Source organism: Cervus canadensis, chromosome 2, assembly GCF_019320065.1.
Source record: "Cervus canadensis isolate Bull #8, Minnesota chromosome 2, ASM1932006v1, whole genome shotgun sequence".
In the NCBI taxonomy this organism is placed as follows: domain Eukaryota; kingdom Metazoa; phylum Chordata; class Mammalia; order Artiodactyla; family Cervidae; genus Cervus; species Cervus canadensis.
Genome location: NC_057387.1, coordinates 86429917 through 86444347, shown reverse-complemented (window position 1 = coordinate 86444347; position 14431 = coordinate 86429917). Strand labels below are relative to the sequence as shown.

At 40.1% G+C, this 14431-nt stretch overlaps 1 protein-coding gene across 3 annotated transcripts in view; it reads right to left on the bottom strand.

Annotated features, from left to right (window-relative positions):
• USP24 (ubiquitin specific peptidase 24) overlaps positions 1-14431 on the bottom strand; it is a 136342-nt gene that overhangs the window by 58209 nt on the left and 63702 nt on the right. For all 3 annotated transcript variants that reach the window (XM_043461184.1, XM_043461186.1, XM_043461185.1), the window contains exons 25-32: positions 13301-13367; positions 13062-13172; positions 12264-12362; positions 11999-12172; positions 8953-9038; positions 8688-8781; positions 7496-7651; positions 4599-4696 (exon numbers count right to left, since the gene is read on the bottom strand). In XM_043461184.1, coding sequence (XP_043317119.1) covers positions 4599-4696; positions 7496-7651; positions 8688-8781; positions 8953-9038; positions 11999-12172; positions 12264-12362; positions 13062-13172; positions 13301-13367 — 885 coding nt within the window. The remainder of the gene's footprint in view (positions 1-4598; positions 4697-7495; positions 7652-8687; positions 8782-8952; positions 9039-11998; positions 12173-12263; positions 12363-13061; positions 13173-13300; positions 13368-14431) is intronic.

Sequence of the window (14431 nt, the reverse complement as noted above, 5' to 3'; positions counted from 1 at the left end):
AAATTCACTTCTCCTGACTTTCTCAGTTTCCTCCATCTTATCTTCATTCCCCACAGGGACTAAAGAGTTATCATTCACTCATTCTCCCAAGCTAGAAATCAGAGGGCCATTTTAAAAATGTTTCCTACTCTGTATCTGTGCTTCTCAGGTGGCTCAGTGGTAAAGAATCCACCTGCCAATGCAGAAGACACAGGTTTGATCCCTGCATTGGGAAGATCCCCTGGAGAAGGAAATGGCAACCCACTCTAGTATATTCTTGCCTGGGAAAGAAATCTTATGGCCAGAGGAGCCTGGTGAGCTAGTCCAAGGAGTAGCAAAAGTTGGACATGACCTAGAGACTAAACAGCAACAACAATCTTACATCTAATCATAAAGACTTGCCTATTTCATCTTATAAATGTCTCTCTACCACTGTCCCAAATTTAGAACCTGTCATCTCTTCTCTGGAACACTGTAACAGTTCTTACAGTTCTCCCTGCCTCCAGTCTCTTCCATCTGTATTCATCTTTTCTACTGCAGTCAGAGTAACTGTTCTAGCTAACTCCGGGCTTGGACACCCCCTGTTTTTACAAGGTAATGCTGAAATTCCTCACTATGACCCCCTCTTCACAGTCTCTCTCCTTTATCCTTTGCTCTAGTCTCACCAGGCAACTGTAGTTCCCAAGACAGCCCCTTGCCTTCCAGGCTTTCACTCACCCCACCCCTCCTCTGGCTGAGAATGTCCCTACCCCAGAATTACCTAGAGAATGTGACTCATCTCTGTTTCCAGCTCACATGTCACTTTCAGGGAAGCATCTCCTAATCTTATTACCTCAAGCAAACCTTACCATTTAACCACAGCTTTCTTCCCCACTTCATCCCACAAAGCACCTTTTACAAGCCTCTGTTTCAATACTGGCAATAACAGTTTGTTATTTTTTGTTAAACCCTGAGGCTCTCAGTTCAGTTCAGTTCAGTCGCTCAGTCGCGTCCGACTCTTTGCGACTCCATGAACCGCAGCACGCCAGGCCTCCCTGTCCATCACCAACTCCTGCAGTCCATCTAAACCCATGTCCACCGAGACGGTGATGCCACCCCAACCATCTCATCCTCTGTTGTCCCCTTCTCCTCCTGCCCTCAATCTTTCCCAGCATCAGGGTCTTTTGAAATGAGCCAGCTCTTCGCAACAGGAGGCCAAAGTATTGGAGTTCCAGCTTCAGCATCAGTCCTTCCAATGAACACCCAGGACTGATCTCCTTTAGGATGGACTGGTTAGATCTCCTTGCAGTCCAAGGGACTCTCAAGTGTCTTCTCCAACATTACAGTTCAAAATCATCAATTCTTCTGCGCACAGCTTGCTTTATAGCCCAACTCTCACATCCATACATGACCAGTGGAAAAACCATAGCCTTGACTAGACGGACCTTTGTTGGCAAAGTAATGTCTCTGCTTTTTATTTTTTTTTGTCCCTGTTTTTTAACATGCTGTCTAGGTTGGTCATAACTTTTCTTCCAAGGAATAAGCATCTTTTAATTTCATGGCTGCAGTCACCATCTGCAGTGATTTTGGAGCCCAAGAAAATAAAGTCAGCCACTGTTTCCACTGTTTCCCCATCTATTTGCCATGAAGTGATAGAACTGGATGCTATGATCTTAGTTTTCTGAATGTTGAGCTTTAAGCCAACTTTTTCACTCTCCTCTTTCACTTTCATCAGAAGCTCTTTAGTTCTTTCACTTTCCGCCATAAGGGTGGTGTCATCTGCATATCTGAGGTTATTGATATTTCTCCTGGCAATCTTGATTTCAGCCTGTGCTTCCTACAGCCCAGCATTTCTTATGATGTACTCTGCAAATAAATTAAAAAAGCAGGGTGACAATATACAGCCTTGATGTACTCCTTTTCCTATGTGGAACCAGTCTGTTGTTCCATGTCCAGTTCTAACTGTTGCTTCCTGACCTGCATATAGGTTTCTCAGGAGGCAGGTCAGGTGTTCCGGTATTCCCATCTCTCTCAGAATTTTCCACAGTTTATTGTGATCCACAGTCAAAGGCTTTGGCATAGTCAATAAAGCAGAAATAGATGTTTTTCTGGAACTCTCTTGCTTTTTCAATGATCCAGCGAATGCTGGCAATTTGATCTCTGGTTCCTCTGCCTTTTCTAAAACCAGCTTGAACATTTGGAAGTTCACGCTTCATGTATTGCTGAAGCCTGGCTTGGAGAATTTTGAGCACCACTTTACTAGCGTGTGAGATGAGTGCAATTGTGTGATATTTCGAGCATTCTTTGGCATTGCCTTTCTTTGGGATTGGAATGAAAACTGACCTTTTCCAGTCCTGTGGCCACTGCTGAGTTTTCCAAATTTGCTGGCATATTGAGTGCAGCACTTTCACAGCATCATCTTTCAGGATTTGAAATAGCTCAGCTGGAATTCCATCATCTTCACTAGCTTTGTTCGTAGTGATGCTTCCTAAGGCTCACTTGACTTCACGTTCCAGGATGTCTGATTCTAGATGAGTGATCACACCATCATGATTATCTGGGTCGTGAAGTTTTTTTTGTACAGTTCTTCTGTGTATTCTTGCCACCTCTTCTTAATATCTTCTGCTTCTGTTAGATCCCTACCATTTTTGTCCTTTATTGAGCCCATCTTTGCATGAAATGTTCCCTTGGTATCTCTAATTTTCTTGAAGAGATCTCTAGTCTTTCTCATTCTATTGTTTTCCTCTATTTCTTTGCATTGATTGGTGAGGAAGGCTTTCTTATCGCTCCTTGCTATTCTTTGGAACTCTGCATTCAAATGGGAATATTTTTCCTTTTCTCCTTTGCTTTTCGCTTCCCTTCTTTTCACAGCTATTTGTAAGGCCTCCTCAGACAGCCATTTTGCATTTCTTTTTCTTGGGGATAGTCTTGATTCCTGTCTCCTGTACAATGTCACAAACCTCTGTCCACAGTTCATCAGGCACTCTATCAGATCTAGTCCCTTACATCTATTTCTCACTTCTTCTGTATAGTCATAAGGGATTTGATTTAGGTCATTCCTGAATGGTCTAGTGGTTTTCCCCACTTTCTTCAATTTAAGTCTGAACTTGGCAATAAGGAGTTCATGATCTGAGCTACATTCAGCTCTTGGTCTTGTTTTCGCTGACTGTATCGAGCTTCTCTACCTTTGGCTGCAAAGAATATAATCAGTCTGATTTCAGTGTTGGCCATCTCGTGATGTCCATGTGTAGTCTTCTCTTGTGTTGTTGGAAGAGGGTGTTTGCTATGACCAGTGCATTCTCTTGGCAGAACTCTATTAGCCTTTGCTCTGCTTCATTCCGTACCCCAAGGCCAAATCTGCCTGTTACTCCAGGTGTTTCTTGACTTCCTACTTTTGCATTCCAGTCCCCTATAATGAAAAGGACATCTTTTTTGGGTATTAGTTCTAGAAGGTCTTGTAGGTCTTCATAGAACTGTTCAGCTTCAGCTTCTTCAGCATTACTGGTCGGGGCATAGACTTGGATTACTGTGATATTGAATGGTTTGCCTTGGAAACAAACAGAGATCATTCTGTCGTTTTTGAGACTGCATCCAATTACTGCATTTCTGACTCTTTTGTTGACTATGATGGCTATACCATTTCTTCTAAGGGATTCCTGCCCACAGTAATAGATATAATGGTCATCTGAGTCAAAAGTCACACATTTCATTCCATTTTAGTTCACTGATTCCTAGAATGTCGATGTTCACTCTTGCCATCTCCTGTTTGACCACTTCCAATTTGCCTTGATTCATGGACCTAACATTCCAGGTTCCTATGCAATATTGCTCTTTACAGCATTGGACCTTGCTTCTATCACCAGTCACATCCACAACTGGGTGTTGTTTTTGCTTTGGCTCCATCCCTTCATTCTTTCTGGAGTTATTTCTCCACTGATCTCCAGTAGCATATTGGGCACCTATCGACCTGGGGAGTTCATCTTTTAGTGTCCTATCTTTTTGTCTTTTCATACTGTTCCTGGGGTTCTCAAGGCAAGAATACTGAAGTGGTTTGCCACTCCCTTTTCCAGTGGACCACATTTTGTCAGACCTTTCCACCCTGACCTGTCCATCTTGGGTGGCCCCACCCAGCATGGCTTAATTCCATTGAGTTAGACAAGGCTGTGTGATCAGATTGGCTAGCTGTCTGTGATTGTAGTTTCAGTCTGTCTGCTCTCTGATGCCTTCTCTCGGTGCCTACTGTCTTACTTGAGAGCCTTGAGGCTCTCAAGGGCAGGGATAATATCTTTGCACCCCCAGCACTAATGCCTTGCACAACATAGATTAATAACAATCAGATCCACCTTATCTCAAACTGATGTGGGAGTGACCAGAAACAGCACAGTCTGCTCTCCTCTTGAGAATTTCCCCCACTACCAAAGGGGAAAGAAACATGCTTCTGTCAGTTTTCCAAATAATCAAAAGTCATTAAAACATTTAAAAAATATTGTAAAGACAGAAACATCATTCCTTCTTATTACGACTCCCGTAATAGGTCAAATAATGCCTTGTAGGCATAAATAAGGCCTGGCAGGAGAAGTTAACTAAAATAACTCTATTCATTTTCTGCAATTCATATAATACAATATTGAAACTCTAACCTCAAACCTCCTGCTTTGAGGAAGTTCTCACAAAACGATTTTGCACAATTTCTTGCCATGTCATCATCGGCTGTTGGCATGAGTTTGGAGCTTAGAACCTTGGAAAAAAGATAAAGTAAAATTAATCATCCCAACATTTCCAGTAGAAATTATTCCTTTATACCAAGTAAAGCAATCAGACAACTTGAGTCAGAATCTCTTTAATTGCTGCTCTTTTCTACCTTCAGTAGTATAAGAAGGCTGATGTTTCACAAATAGTTCCATTTACTTAGCATGAAAAATCCTCCTGTTTTTAGAGAGCTAGTATGGTCCTCTTTCATGAAACCAGCAAATGTGAATGTCTCAGGCTCCCAGATTTACCTAAGAGCAGGTAACATTATGTGTTATGCTGCTATGTTCTAGAAAAAGTATATAAACTGAAGTTTTATAACAGTCCATTTATTTTAAATGCTGGAATAGTTTCCTGATAATGATTCTAACTCCTATTCACTGAGCAACTGTCTACAAGGTACTAGGCATAAAATGAAGTACTTAATTTGCTCTATCTCTCAATCTCACTCTGCAAGGCATAGGTATTTTATTCTACAGGGAAAGACTGAGACCTGAGAGGTTATGTGACCTCCCCGCTGAGGTCACACAGTTAGAATTTGAATCTAGTTGGGTCTCACTCTAACATCCATGCCCTTTTTATGACACTGCAGTATCCACCTAAAGGAAACTATTTCCACATAAATAATCAACCTGTAGTGTGAGACTACAAATTTAGCTCATATCCTAGTTTTACCACCGACTAGTTGAGAGATCTCACATATGTAATCTTCCTTTTCACCTTGGTTTTCTCATCGGGTAAATGAGGACAATGATTACCTTCACCAGAGTATTGTTTGTAAGTAAGATAACACAAACTTAAGGTCCTTAAGTATAATCACTGGCACAAGGTAAGTGCCCAGTAAACAACTGCTTATTTAGTTAGACTTAAACTTTTTAAAGCTCATTGTCTCAGTTTTCCCAAGGTTTTAATCTAGATGTAATTCAAGGTCCTTTCTCTATTTAAAAAAATACGATTCTATGAACTTATTAGCAATTTTAGGAGCTTAGATTCTTAATGTGATATTTTTGTCTAAAGATGCTTTCTTCCTAAGTTGCCCTTTGGGAAACTGGTTCGCCAGCTTCAAATGACAAGCATCATTCAGGAGAATGGGAACTTTCCACTATCCTAACGCTTTCTGAGTGTTGACAGCCACAGGCACACACTCCCCATGCTTAATGGACAACAACTTAGTGAGGGTGGAAGGTTTTCCCAAAGGAATGGGTCCTTCGAATATCCACTCTGAATTTCCCTAGAAGGCAAACATAAGTTAAAGATCGAAATGCAAGGACATGAACCTTTCAGGTTAACAGTAAAAGAAGTGCTTTGGGACTGTTAGGGTTTCTACATTTTCTATAGAGCAAAAGGCAACCTATCAGAGGAATTCCCAGTTAATCTGAAGTTCTAAAATAAGACTAGGGATAATTTACACAGTCCTTTGGCTCTAAAATAATGCAATCTAAGTAGCTGATGACAAACCAGACCTACTGCTAGGTCATTCAGATTTTCAGGGTGCTCTCAAATGTGGGTGTTAAGATTTATACCTTAACTTTCTAAGACAATCATTCAAAAGCAAATAACAAATCTGGCAGCAATGCAAGACACAAATTTTATAAGACTGAATTAGCCAAAAATTTCTAGGTAATTTTGTGTTTTGGAATATTTTATGTGTTTTTAAATGTTCACAAGAAATGAGGTCACACTTTATTTTTAAAATACATGCTAAATATTTTTTCCTTTTGGACCCAACAAACACTTTCACAAGAATGATTATTTTAAGGCAACTATGAAACATTATCACAGATCCACCATACAAACATATAAATAATGAGTTAGGCATAAAAATGAGTGAATATGACTTTATACTCCAAATTAGACTGTCAGATGAAATAAAACTTTGAAAACATGCCTGAGCAGGTACGTTCTTGCCAATTATGACCTTTGTTGTGATTCAAAACTTACTGAAGATAAATGGTCATTTGATAATTAAGGTTGCTTAAGCACTGATCTGGATTCCTCAATAAACAACTAACTAAAAACAATTTAAGGTAAAACAAAATCATCAGGGCTTTATATTCCCTAGAACCTTAAGTGGCCTGGGGATCTGGCCCATCACCTTCTAAAAGCAGGACAGTTTTCCACCAGCCACACCCTGCACAGAGCTTTGTTACCGTTGATTCCAGCACTCAGCTTATCCAGCCTCTCCTTTGTCTTACTCAGAAGAACCTGGAGCAATTATCATGTCTTTTCAACTTTGTGGTAGTTAAAGACTGTCACAATGATTTGTAGATAGTAAATAATTAGTAAAGTTTACTGAACTGAATCTACTAATTTAAAGCTACTGTTAGGAAGAAGGGTAATAAAAATATTCTTTTGCTCACATACTTTTAATAAAATAGCTTTTCAAAAAAACCCTAAAATAATAATGGTAAATGTGTTTCCTGACAAACTACATATAAAGCTTCATTAATGGCAACAAATTGCAACAGCTTTTTTTAAAAGTTAAGATGCATTTAGTAACAAGGCTGGAGATTAATAACTGATGTTATAAACAACTGGAAAACTCCCAGAGGAAATTAATTACACATTTTTATACATTAGGCTTCCTAACCATTTATTTACATACTATTTTGTAAGTATAACAATGTACACAGGTATAAGTTGGGGAAAAAAAGAGCATTTTCAAAGTCCAAAACAATAAAACACTTCAATTTATAGTCTATTTACTTATTTCTGACATCTGAAAGCATGAATCTTCAGACCAAAATGAATCTGTCAAAATTAAATTAAAAAAAATGAGGTTTCCTACTTCTAAGTTGTAGAGCACTCTGAAGGTGGACATTCCTGGAGCGAAAGATCGAAACAGACTTTCTAAAATTGAACTGGCGCTTGGCTGATGCTGCTGCTTAGAAGACAGGGACGGAGACTTTGAAGACTGAGAGCTTGCTTCAGACAGTAACGTTTTCTAAGTATAAGATAATGAAAAAGGGACATAAATGAAGAAGAAACATTATCACTATATATTCTAATATTCTTTTCCACTTTAATATACTCAAATCATTGACATTTTCTAAAAGAATTAACCTCAAAGCCACATCACTCTTTAATTATTAACAAAGCACTGAACTCCATCACACAGATCATAAATGCTCAACAGCATTCCATTCTACAGGAATGCCTCTCAGATTGTATTCTAAGCAACACTAGTGAGGTCATCCTAATTTATTTCCAGGTTTTTAAAATTTGTACTACTGAACTCTGATAATTAAATTATAAGACTGCAGAGTATTAGTTTTCAGAATATTGGGGGGTTAGTTATAGTAATATAATTTATAATTATATTAGTTCTCTTCTCTCTCAAATTAATATATAAGGTATATGTGATAAGGTTCTGACCTGATCTAAATAATAATCACTGAAATACAAAATTCTTAGCTTAGTTTTAACAATTTTGTTCTAAATGAATTTATTCTGAAAATACAATTAAACAATATTATAAATAAAACAATTTTACTATAAACTCTTAAGGAACAAGATTCTAAAAATTAAACAAAAGGAACTTTAAATATCAACTGTGAAAAAATTAAGTGATAACTCATTTATGCAAGCAACTCAAACATATGCAACAATCACACTCAGAGAGGCATCATGACAGAAGAAAAACATCACAGTCGAATGAGAACTAGAGTCTGACCCTAGGTGAGACACTTCATTACTCTGGGTTTGGGTTTCCTCAAAAAAAAAACATGAAGGAGGGAGAAGCAGATGACATTAAAGGTTCTTCCAGTTCTAGAATTTGATGTCATTATTGACTACAGATAATTTAAAAGTCATCATGAAGTTCAGACTCCCATTTATAGCAAAGGTATTTTTCTAAGGAAAAAAATCTGTTATGGCAAAGATGATATTGTACGACCTTTATGTGATGCTATGTTGCATTTTTACTGAATCATGATATAAAATTTCCATGCCTGTTAAATAACTATCCAAGATACTCATACCTTTCTTCCTAAAGAATCAAGTTGATCAAGGGCTTCCTGAATGGCTGGATCAGTGGGTATCAAGAGCAGAAGCTTTCGTACTCGTAGAGTTATCCTGAAATTTTTCAAATGTGAAATTTTTTTTCTTAAAAGCCACAGTTTCAAATAAAAAATAGTCAAATTTAGTAGGGGATGTGAAGTGATACACATTTTGAGAGACCATTTATTTGGTTCCCTAACTTTAATAGCTTGCTCTCTTGCAAGATTCACAAACATTTCTATTTACCTTGGCTCCTCTAGATTGGCCAGCTGGTAAAGCATGTCAAATACATTACACACAAGTGCCATCACCACACCAGGGAGGGATTTCTCCTGAGGGAAAAAGCAAAACAGAGACACAAACTTACAAAAGAATTTTCTCCTTTTCTAATCAAAGGTACAAACAATAAAATGACTGGTTCTTAAAGACTGGCTACTGCAAAACTTGGGGCTTCCTTGGTGGCGCAGTGGTAAAGAATCTGCCTGCAATGAAGGAGATGCCAATTCAACCCCTGGGCCGGAAGATCCTCTGGAGAAGGGAATGGCTAACCACTCCAGTATTCTTGCCTGGAGAATACTACGGACAGAGGAGCCTGGTGGGTTATATAGTCCATAAGGTTGCAAAGGACTGGACATGACTGAGTGACTAACGCTTTCACTTTGACTTCACTGTCTTAATACTGCTCAGAGTGGGATTTCATTCTTAAATTCTTACAACATGAAGAACACGCCTGCAATGCAGGAGACCCCGGTTCGATTCCTGGGTCGGGCAGATCCGCTGGAGAAGGGATAGGCTACCCACTCCAGAATTCTTGAGCTTCCCTTGTGGCTCAGCTGGTAAAGAATCAGCCTGCAATGTGGGAGACCTGGGTTCGATCCCTGGGTTGGGAAGATCCCCTGGAGAAAGGAAAGGCTACCCACTCCAGTATTCTGGTCTAGAGAATTCCATGGACTGGGTAGTCCACAGGGTTACAAAGAGTTGGACACGACTGACTTTCACTTTCACATATAAGTATAGTCCGTTTTTAAGAAACATCACAATATTAACATTAACCCTGCAGGCTTCAGTGGTATCTATAACAAGACTATGCTCTCTAAGTTTTAAAGAGACAGACACACAAGGATCTTACATCTGTCATTAAATGAAAGAGCTGTATATAATAACCCTCTCCTTTACTTAAATATTTTTACTTCACATGAGTGCTGGTTATTATCTTACTTTCTAGACTGTAAACGCGTAAAGAGGAGAATGTCTTTTGTCAGTTTTGTACCCCTGGTGCCGAGCTCAGTTCCTGGCACAGAGAAGGAACAAAAAACCTCTACTGATTCATAAAATCATTCGACAAATACTGACTACCTATTATGTTTCACTACTGTTTTAGGTGCTGGAAATACAGTAGTGAGCAAAACAGACAGAGGTCTGCTCTCACAGAGCTTACATTTCACTGGGGAGAGAAAGAGGGACATTAAACAAGATGAGTATTTTACATGGTATGTTAGACGGAAATAAAGCAGGGAAGGGAAATGAACTGTGCAGGAGCAGGATCAGGCTCAAAGTTTAGATGGGATCGCTAAGAAGGCTCACTGAGAAGGCTACATCTGAGTGAGAGCTGGAGGAAGTGAGAAAGAACCTGGGTATCAGGACAGAACATGCCTGGGCACTGGGGAAGAACAAGGGCACAGGCCCTGCTGTGTTTGAGGACCAACATCGAGGCCGCTGCAGCCGGAATGGTGAGAGGGAGGGTGGGTCCTGGGGGAAGACCAGGGGAGTACGCCAAGTAGACCTGAAGGTCCGAGCAGACTCCGGCTCTTCCTCCTCGTGAGGTGGGAGGTGCTGAAGACTCTGAACTGAGGAACGGCCTAATCTGACTGGTCTGTAAGGAGATCACGGGATGCTGGGCGCCACACACTGGAGAGGCTGACCTGGTGTAAGGGCAGAGGCCCCGAGACCAGAAGCAGCACTCCTGCTGCCCTCAGGCGGCGGCTGGGGCACGACGGCTGCCTGCACCTGTGTGGACGCTGCGCAGGCAGAGAAGAGGAGCTGGCTTCTAGACGTAGATGTGTTTTAAAGGTAGAGTCAAGGATGTGGTGATGCACAGAGGTATGAGAGAAAGAAGGGACCCCAAGATGCAGGCATGAATCCCTAGAAGAATAAAATAGGCATTATCTGAAACAGGACAAGACTGTGGGATGAAGAGGTTTGGGGTAGGAGCAGGTGGTGGGAAAGGGGGTAGCAGCTCAGTTTCAAAAGTTAGAATGGAGTGTCTATCACACATGGAAGAGGAGATGCTGTGTTGAGTAACTGGTTCCATGTATCAGACGGTAAAGAATCTGCCTGCAGTACAGGAGACTCGAGTTCGATCTCTGGGTTGGGAAGATCCCCTTGAGAAGGGAATGGTAACCCACTCCAGTATTCTTGCCTGAAAAATCCCACGGACAGAGGATCCTGATGGGCTACAGTCCATGATGTTACAAAGAGTTGGACTAGAGAGAGTGACTAACACAACAATCTACACTTCAAGCTAAAGATAAAAATTGGGGTGTTATCAATGTACATATAATATATAAAGTTTTGAAACTGGATGAGATTCCTAAATAAGATTCTTAAATTAGCGTAGACAGAGGAGAGGTCAAAGGGCTGAGCCAAGGAACTTCTTTCCATACAGATCAGGAAGATAAAGCAGCAGCAGAGGAGCCCAAAGAGGAAGACCTAGAGAGGGATGGAGAGCCCGGTGAGTCCTGGAAGACAAGTGGAGAAAGTATTCCAAGGGGAAATGATCACAAGGAACAACTCTGCAGAGATGTCGAGAGGATAAGGATTAAGAGGTGGACAAAACTTGTGGAGTCTGACTCTTCAAGAGGAGTCAAGAGAGGATGGTAAAGAGACTCCAGACTCTCTTGGGGAGCTTTGCTGATTTGAAAAGGAGAGAACTGAAGGAAACTGAAGCTGAAGTTTGGGTGAAAAAGGTACTTTTAAAAGATGGCAGTAATAACACAGCACATTTGACTGTTAATGGTAATGACCCAGTAGAGGACAATCAATGAAGAGAGATGTAACAGAGCAGCAGCAAGCAGGGGCCAGGCAGAATCACTCAGACTCAGAAGAGTCTGGTTCAGAAGTCTGACAAAGCACACAGTCGTCTCCCAACTAAACCCCAGCATTTCTGCGATACAGTTCTCTGAAGAGTCAGGACTTATGAGGAAAGGAAATAATCATCCAAATCTGTATGGGCTGAGGCAAAACTTCATGATGTTAAGTTTTTGTTTTGCACTTGAAGATTATCACTGGATACCTGTTCCATGGCGTATGATGAGCTGAATACCCCGCTGCTGCTGCTGCTGGAGCTGGTTGAGGAATCTGCGGAGCTCCCAGATGGTGTCCCACTGCCAGAAGTTTTCACTGTGAGGATTTGTTCATCAGAGAAGCCCAGCTGGTGGAGTAGTTTTTGATCTTTATTCACTGTCAGCTGCAGAAAGTGGTTTCTTAATTACTGAGAAGGAAAACAGAGGAGAATACGGGCAATAGACTACAGTGACACAAAATGTATTTACACCTACCAGACTATCATTTGTAAATATCTGTATACTGTCCACTGGAGAGCACAACTGCTTGGCTATCTTCCACCGGACACTCCCTATGGTTTCATTACTGTGAGCCTGTAAAATGAAGTGAAACAATATTGTAATTCGCTTATCAATTAATTTAAACAACTATTAGTGAGCACCTTATATGTACTGGGCACTGCTGCAGAAGCTGGGAACATAGCAGAGAACCAAAAGACAAGAACCTTTGCCCTCATGAGGCTTCCCCTCTGCAGTAATTAAACATTCTATTCCATATGTCACTCCCCATCATGCATGTAATCAAATTTCAAATCCTTCCATTGCAGAGCCTTCCATTCTTCCCCTTCTCACCGTGCTCTAGTCACACCAGCCACTTTCCTTGCCACTGAATAAGACAGACAGACTCCCACCTCAGGACCTTTGTACCTGCTGCTCCCTTGGTATGGAAAGCTCCTCCCCAGAAATAACTTGCTCTGTCAATTCATTCAAGTGTCCATTCAAATGTGTCCTCAGAGACGTTCCCTGTCCATTCTAAAATATGTCATGTATACCCATCTGATTCTGTGGTATTCTTTTTAAATGTTTATAACACTCATCATCACCTGATATCATGTACTTACTTATGTATCTGCTTATACTCTATCAACTTCCTTTCACTTTAGATCTTTACTCTAAATATGTTTACTAAACAGCTTTTAGAATAGTCATTCAAGCTGCTATCTTAATCAATGATGTTCATATGAAAATAACAAGACAATATGGAAATGGCTTCAGAACTTAATGTAAACCTACCTCTACAGTGAAGGTATCTTTGGTAGACTCATAAGTAACGTTAAGAGTTAAAAGATGTCCATGGAATGAGGCACCATGAGGTAGAATAGTTCGGGGAACAGAGTAAAAGTCCTTGAAAAAGACACAGCAAGTCAAACAAACAGCACAGTGCCACAGTTAAATGCTGCAAAAATACACTCCTAACAGACTGAGACTAAGTATAGGATGATAAAGTTGTTTTACAAAGAAGAGAGGCTTACCTCTATAGTGATCACGTAACGTTCTGCCAGAAGCAGTAATCGCTCAATTATTACAAGTTTAGTGGATCTATGAATTAAAAAACATTTTTTGAACATACTTGAAATGAACTGCTGACATGAGCTGAATTTCAGTCTCTTTCACCAAAACCACAATCACATTTAGCCCTCACTGAAATCTGCAAAATTAAACTTCCCTTTTACTCAAGGGGGAAATGGTTCAAGCCGGTCACAGCTGTCACACACAGATGGAATAACAGGGCAGAAGCCGGCCCTGCCCCACATTTCCTTTTCTGTCCTTTTCTTTGTCTTTTTTTTTTAAAACAGTTGTTCCACAAATAGAAGGCCTGCGCTTCTTCTGGGTCTGCAGGCTAATATGTTTATCAATACACCAAGAATGAACAGTGAGTTTGAATCTCATAATCTTACAACTAAAATATGCCATATAATTCTGTAAACACACAGAACCTGACAAAGTTCTGAACTGCCTGAAATTTAGAAGACAAATGCAAATCATTTAGTATGCCACAAATGAGAATTGCTGTTTAATTAGCTTATGAATGAGCCAGAAGAAAAAGGCCCCCCACCCCCCGCAAAAAAAAAAAGTTCATCTGGTTTATGTGACTATCCTGTATAAAAAACATACGCAGAATATGGTATCCCAAGGATTTTCAAAATAGTTAAGAAATCAACACACATCAAAAGAAAGAATCATCTTTGGAAGAGAAAACACATAGCAAGGAAGTGTGGAGCTCTCAGACTCTGAAAATGAGACCTGAGATCTCTTTAGGTCAGAGTTAAGGAATCTTGCATATTGTCTGAAATAAGAGGACTCCAATATTCAGCAGCTTATACAGTGACAGCTCCACACTTTATTAAACACTACATGTGTTAACACTGACAGATGAAAATCCAAGTGCCCTCAAACACTTGATATTCCGGAAAAATACTTCATATAGGTGTATTTCTAAATCTCAGGCATGCTGATTAGCAGTACTGGAAATTTCACTTTAAAAAAGAGTTGGTTAGCACAGGGAGTTATACTCAATATCTTGCAATAACCTGTAATGGAAAATAATATGGAAAAAATATACACATATAACTAAATCACTTTGCTATAAAGTGCTTTAAAGG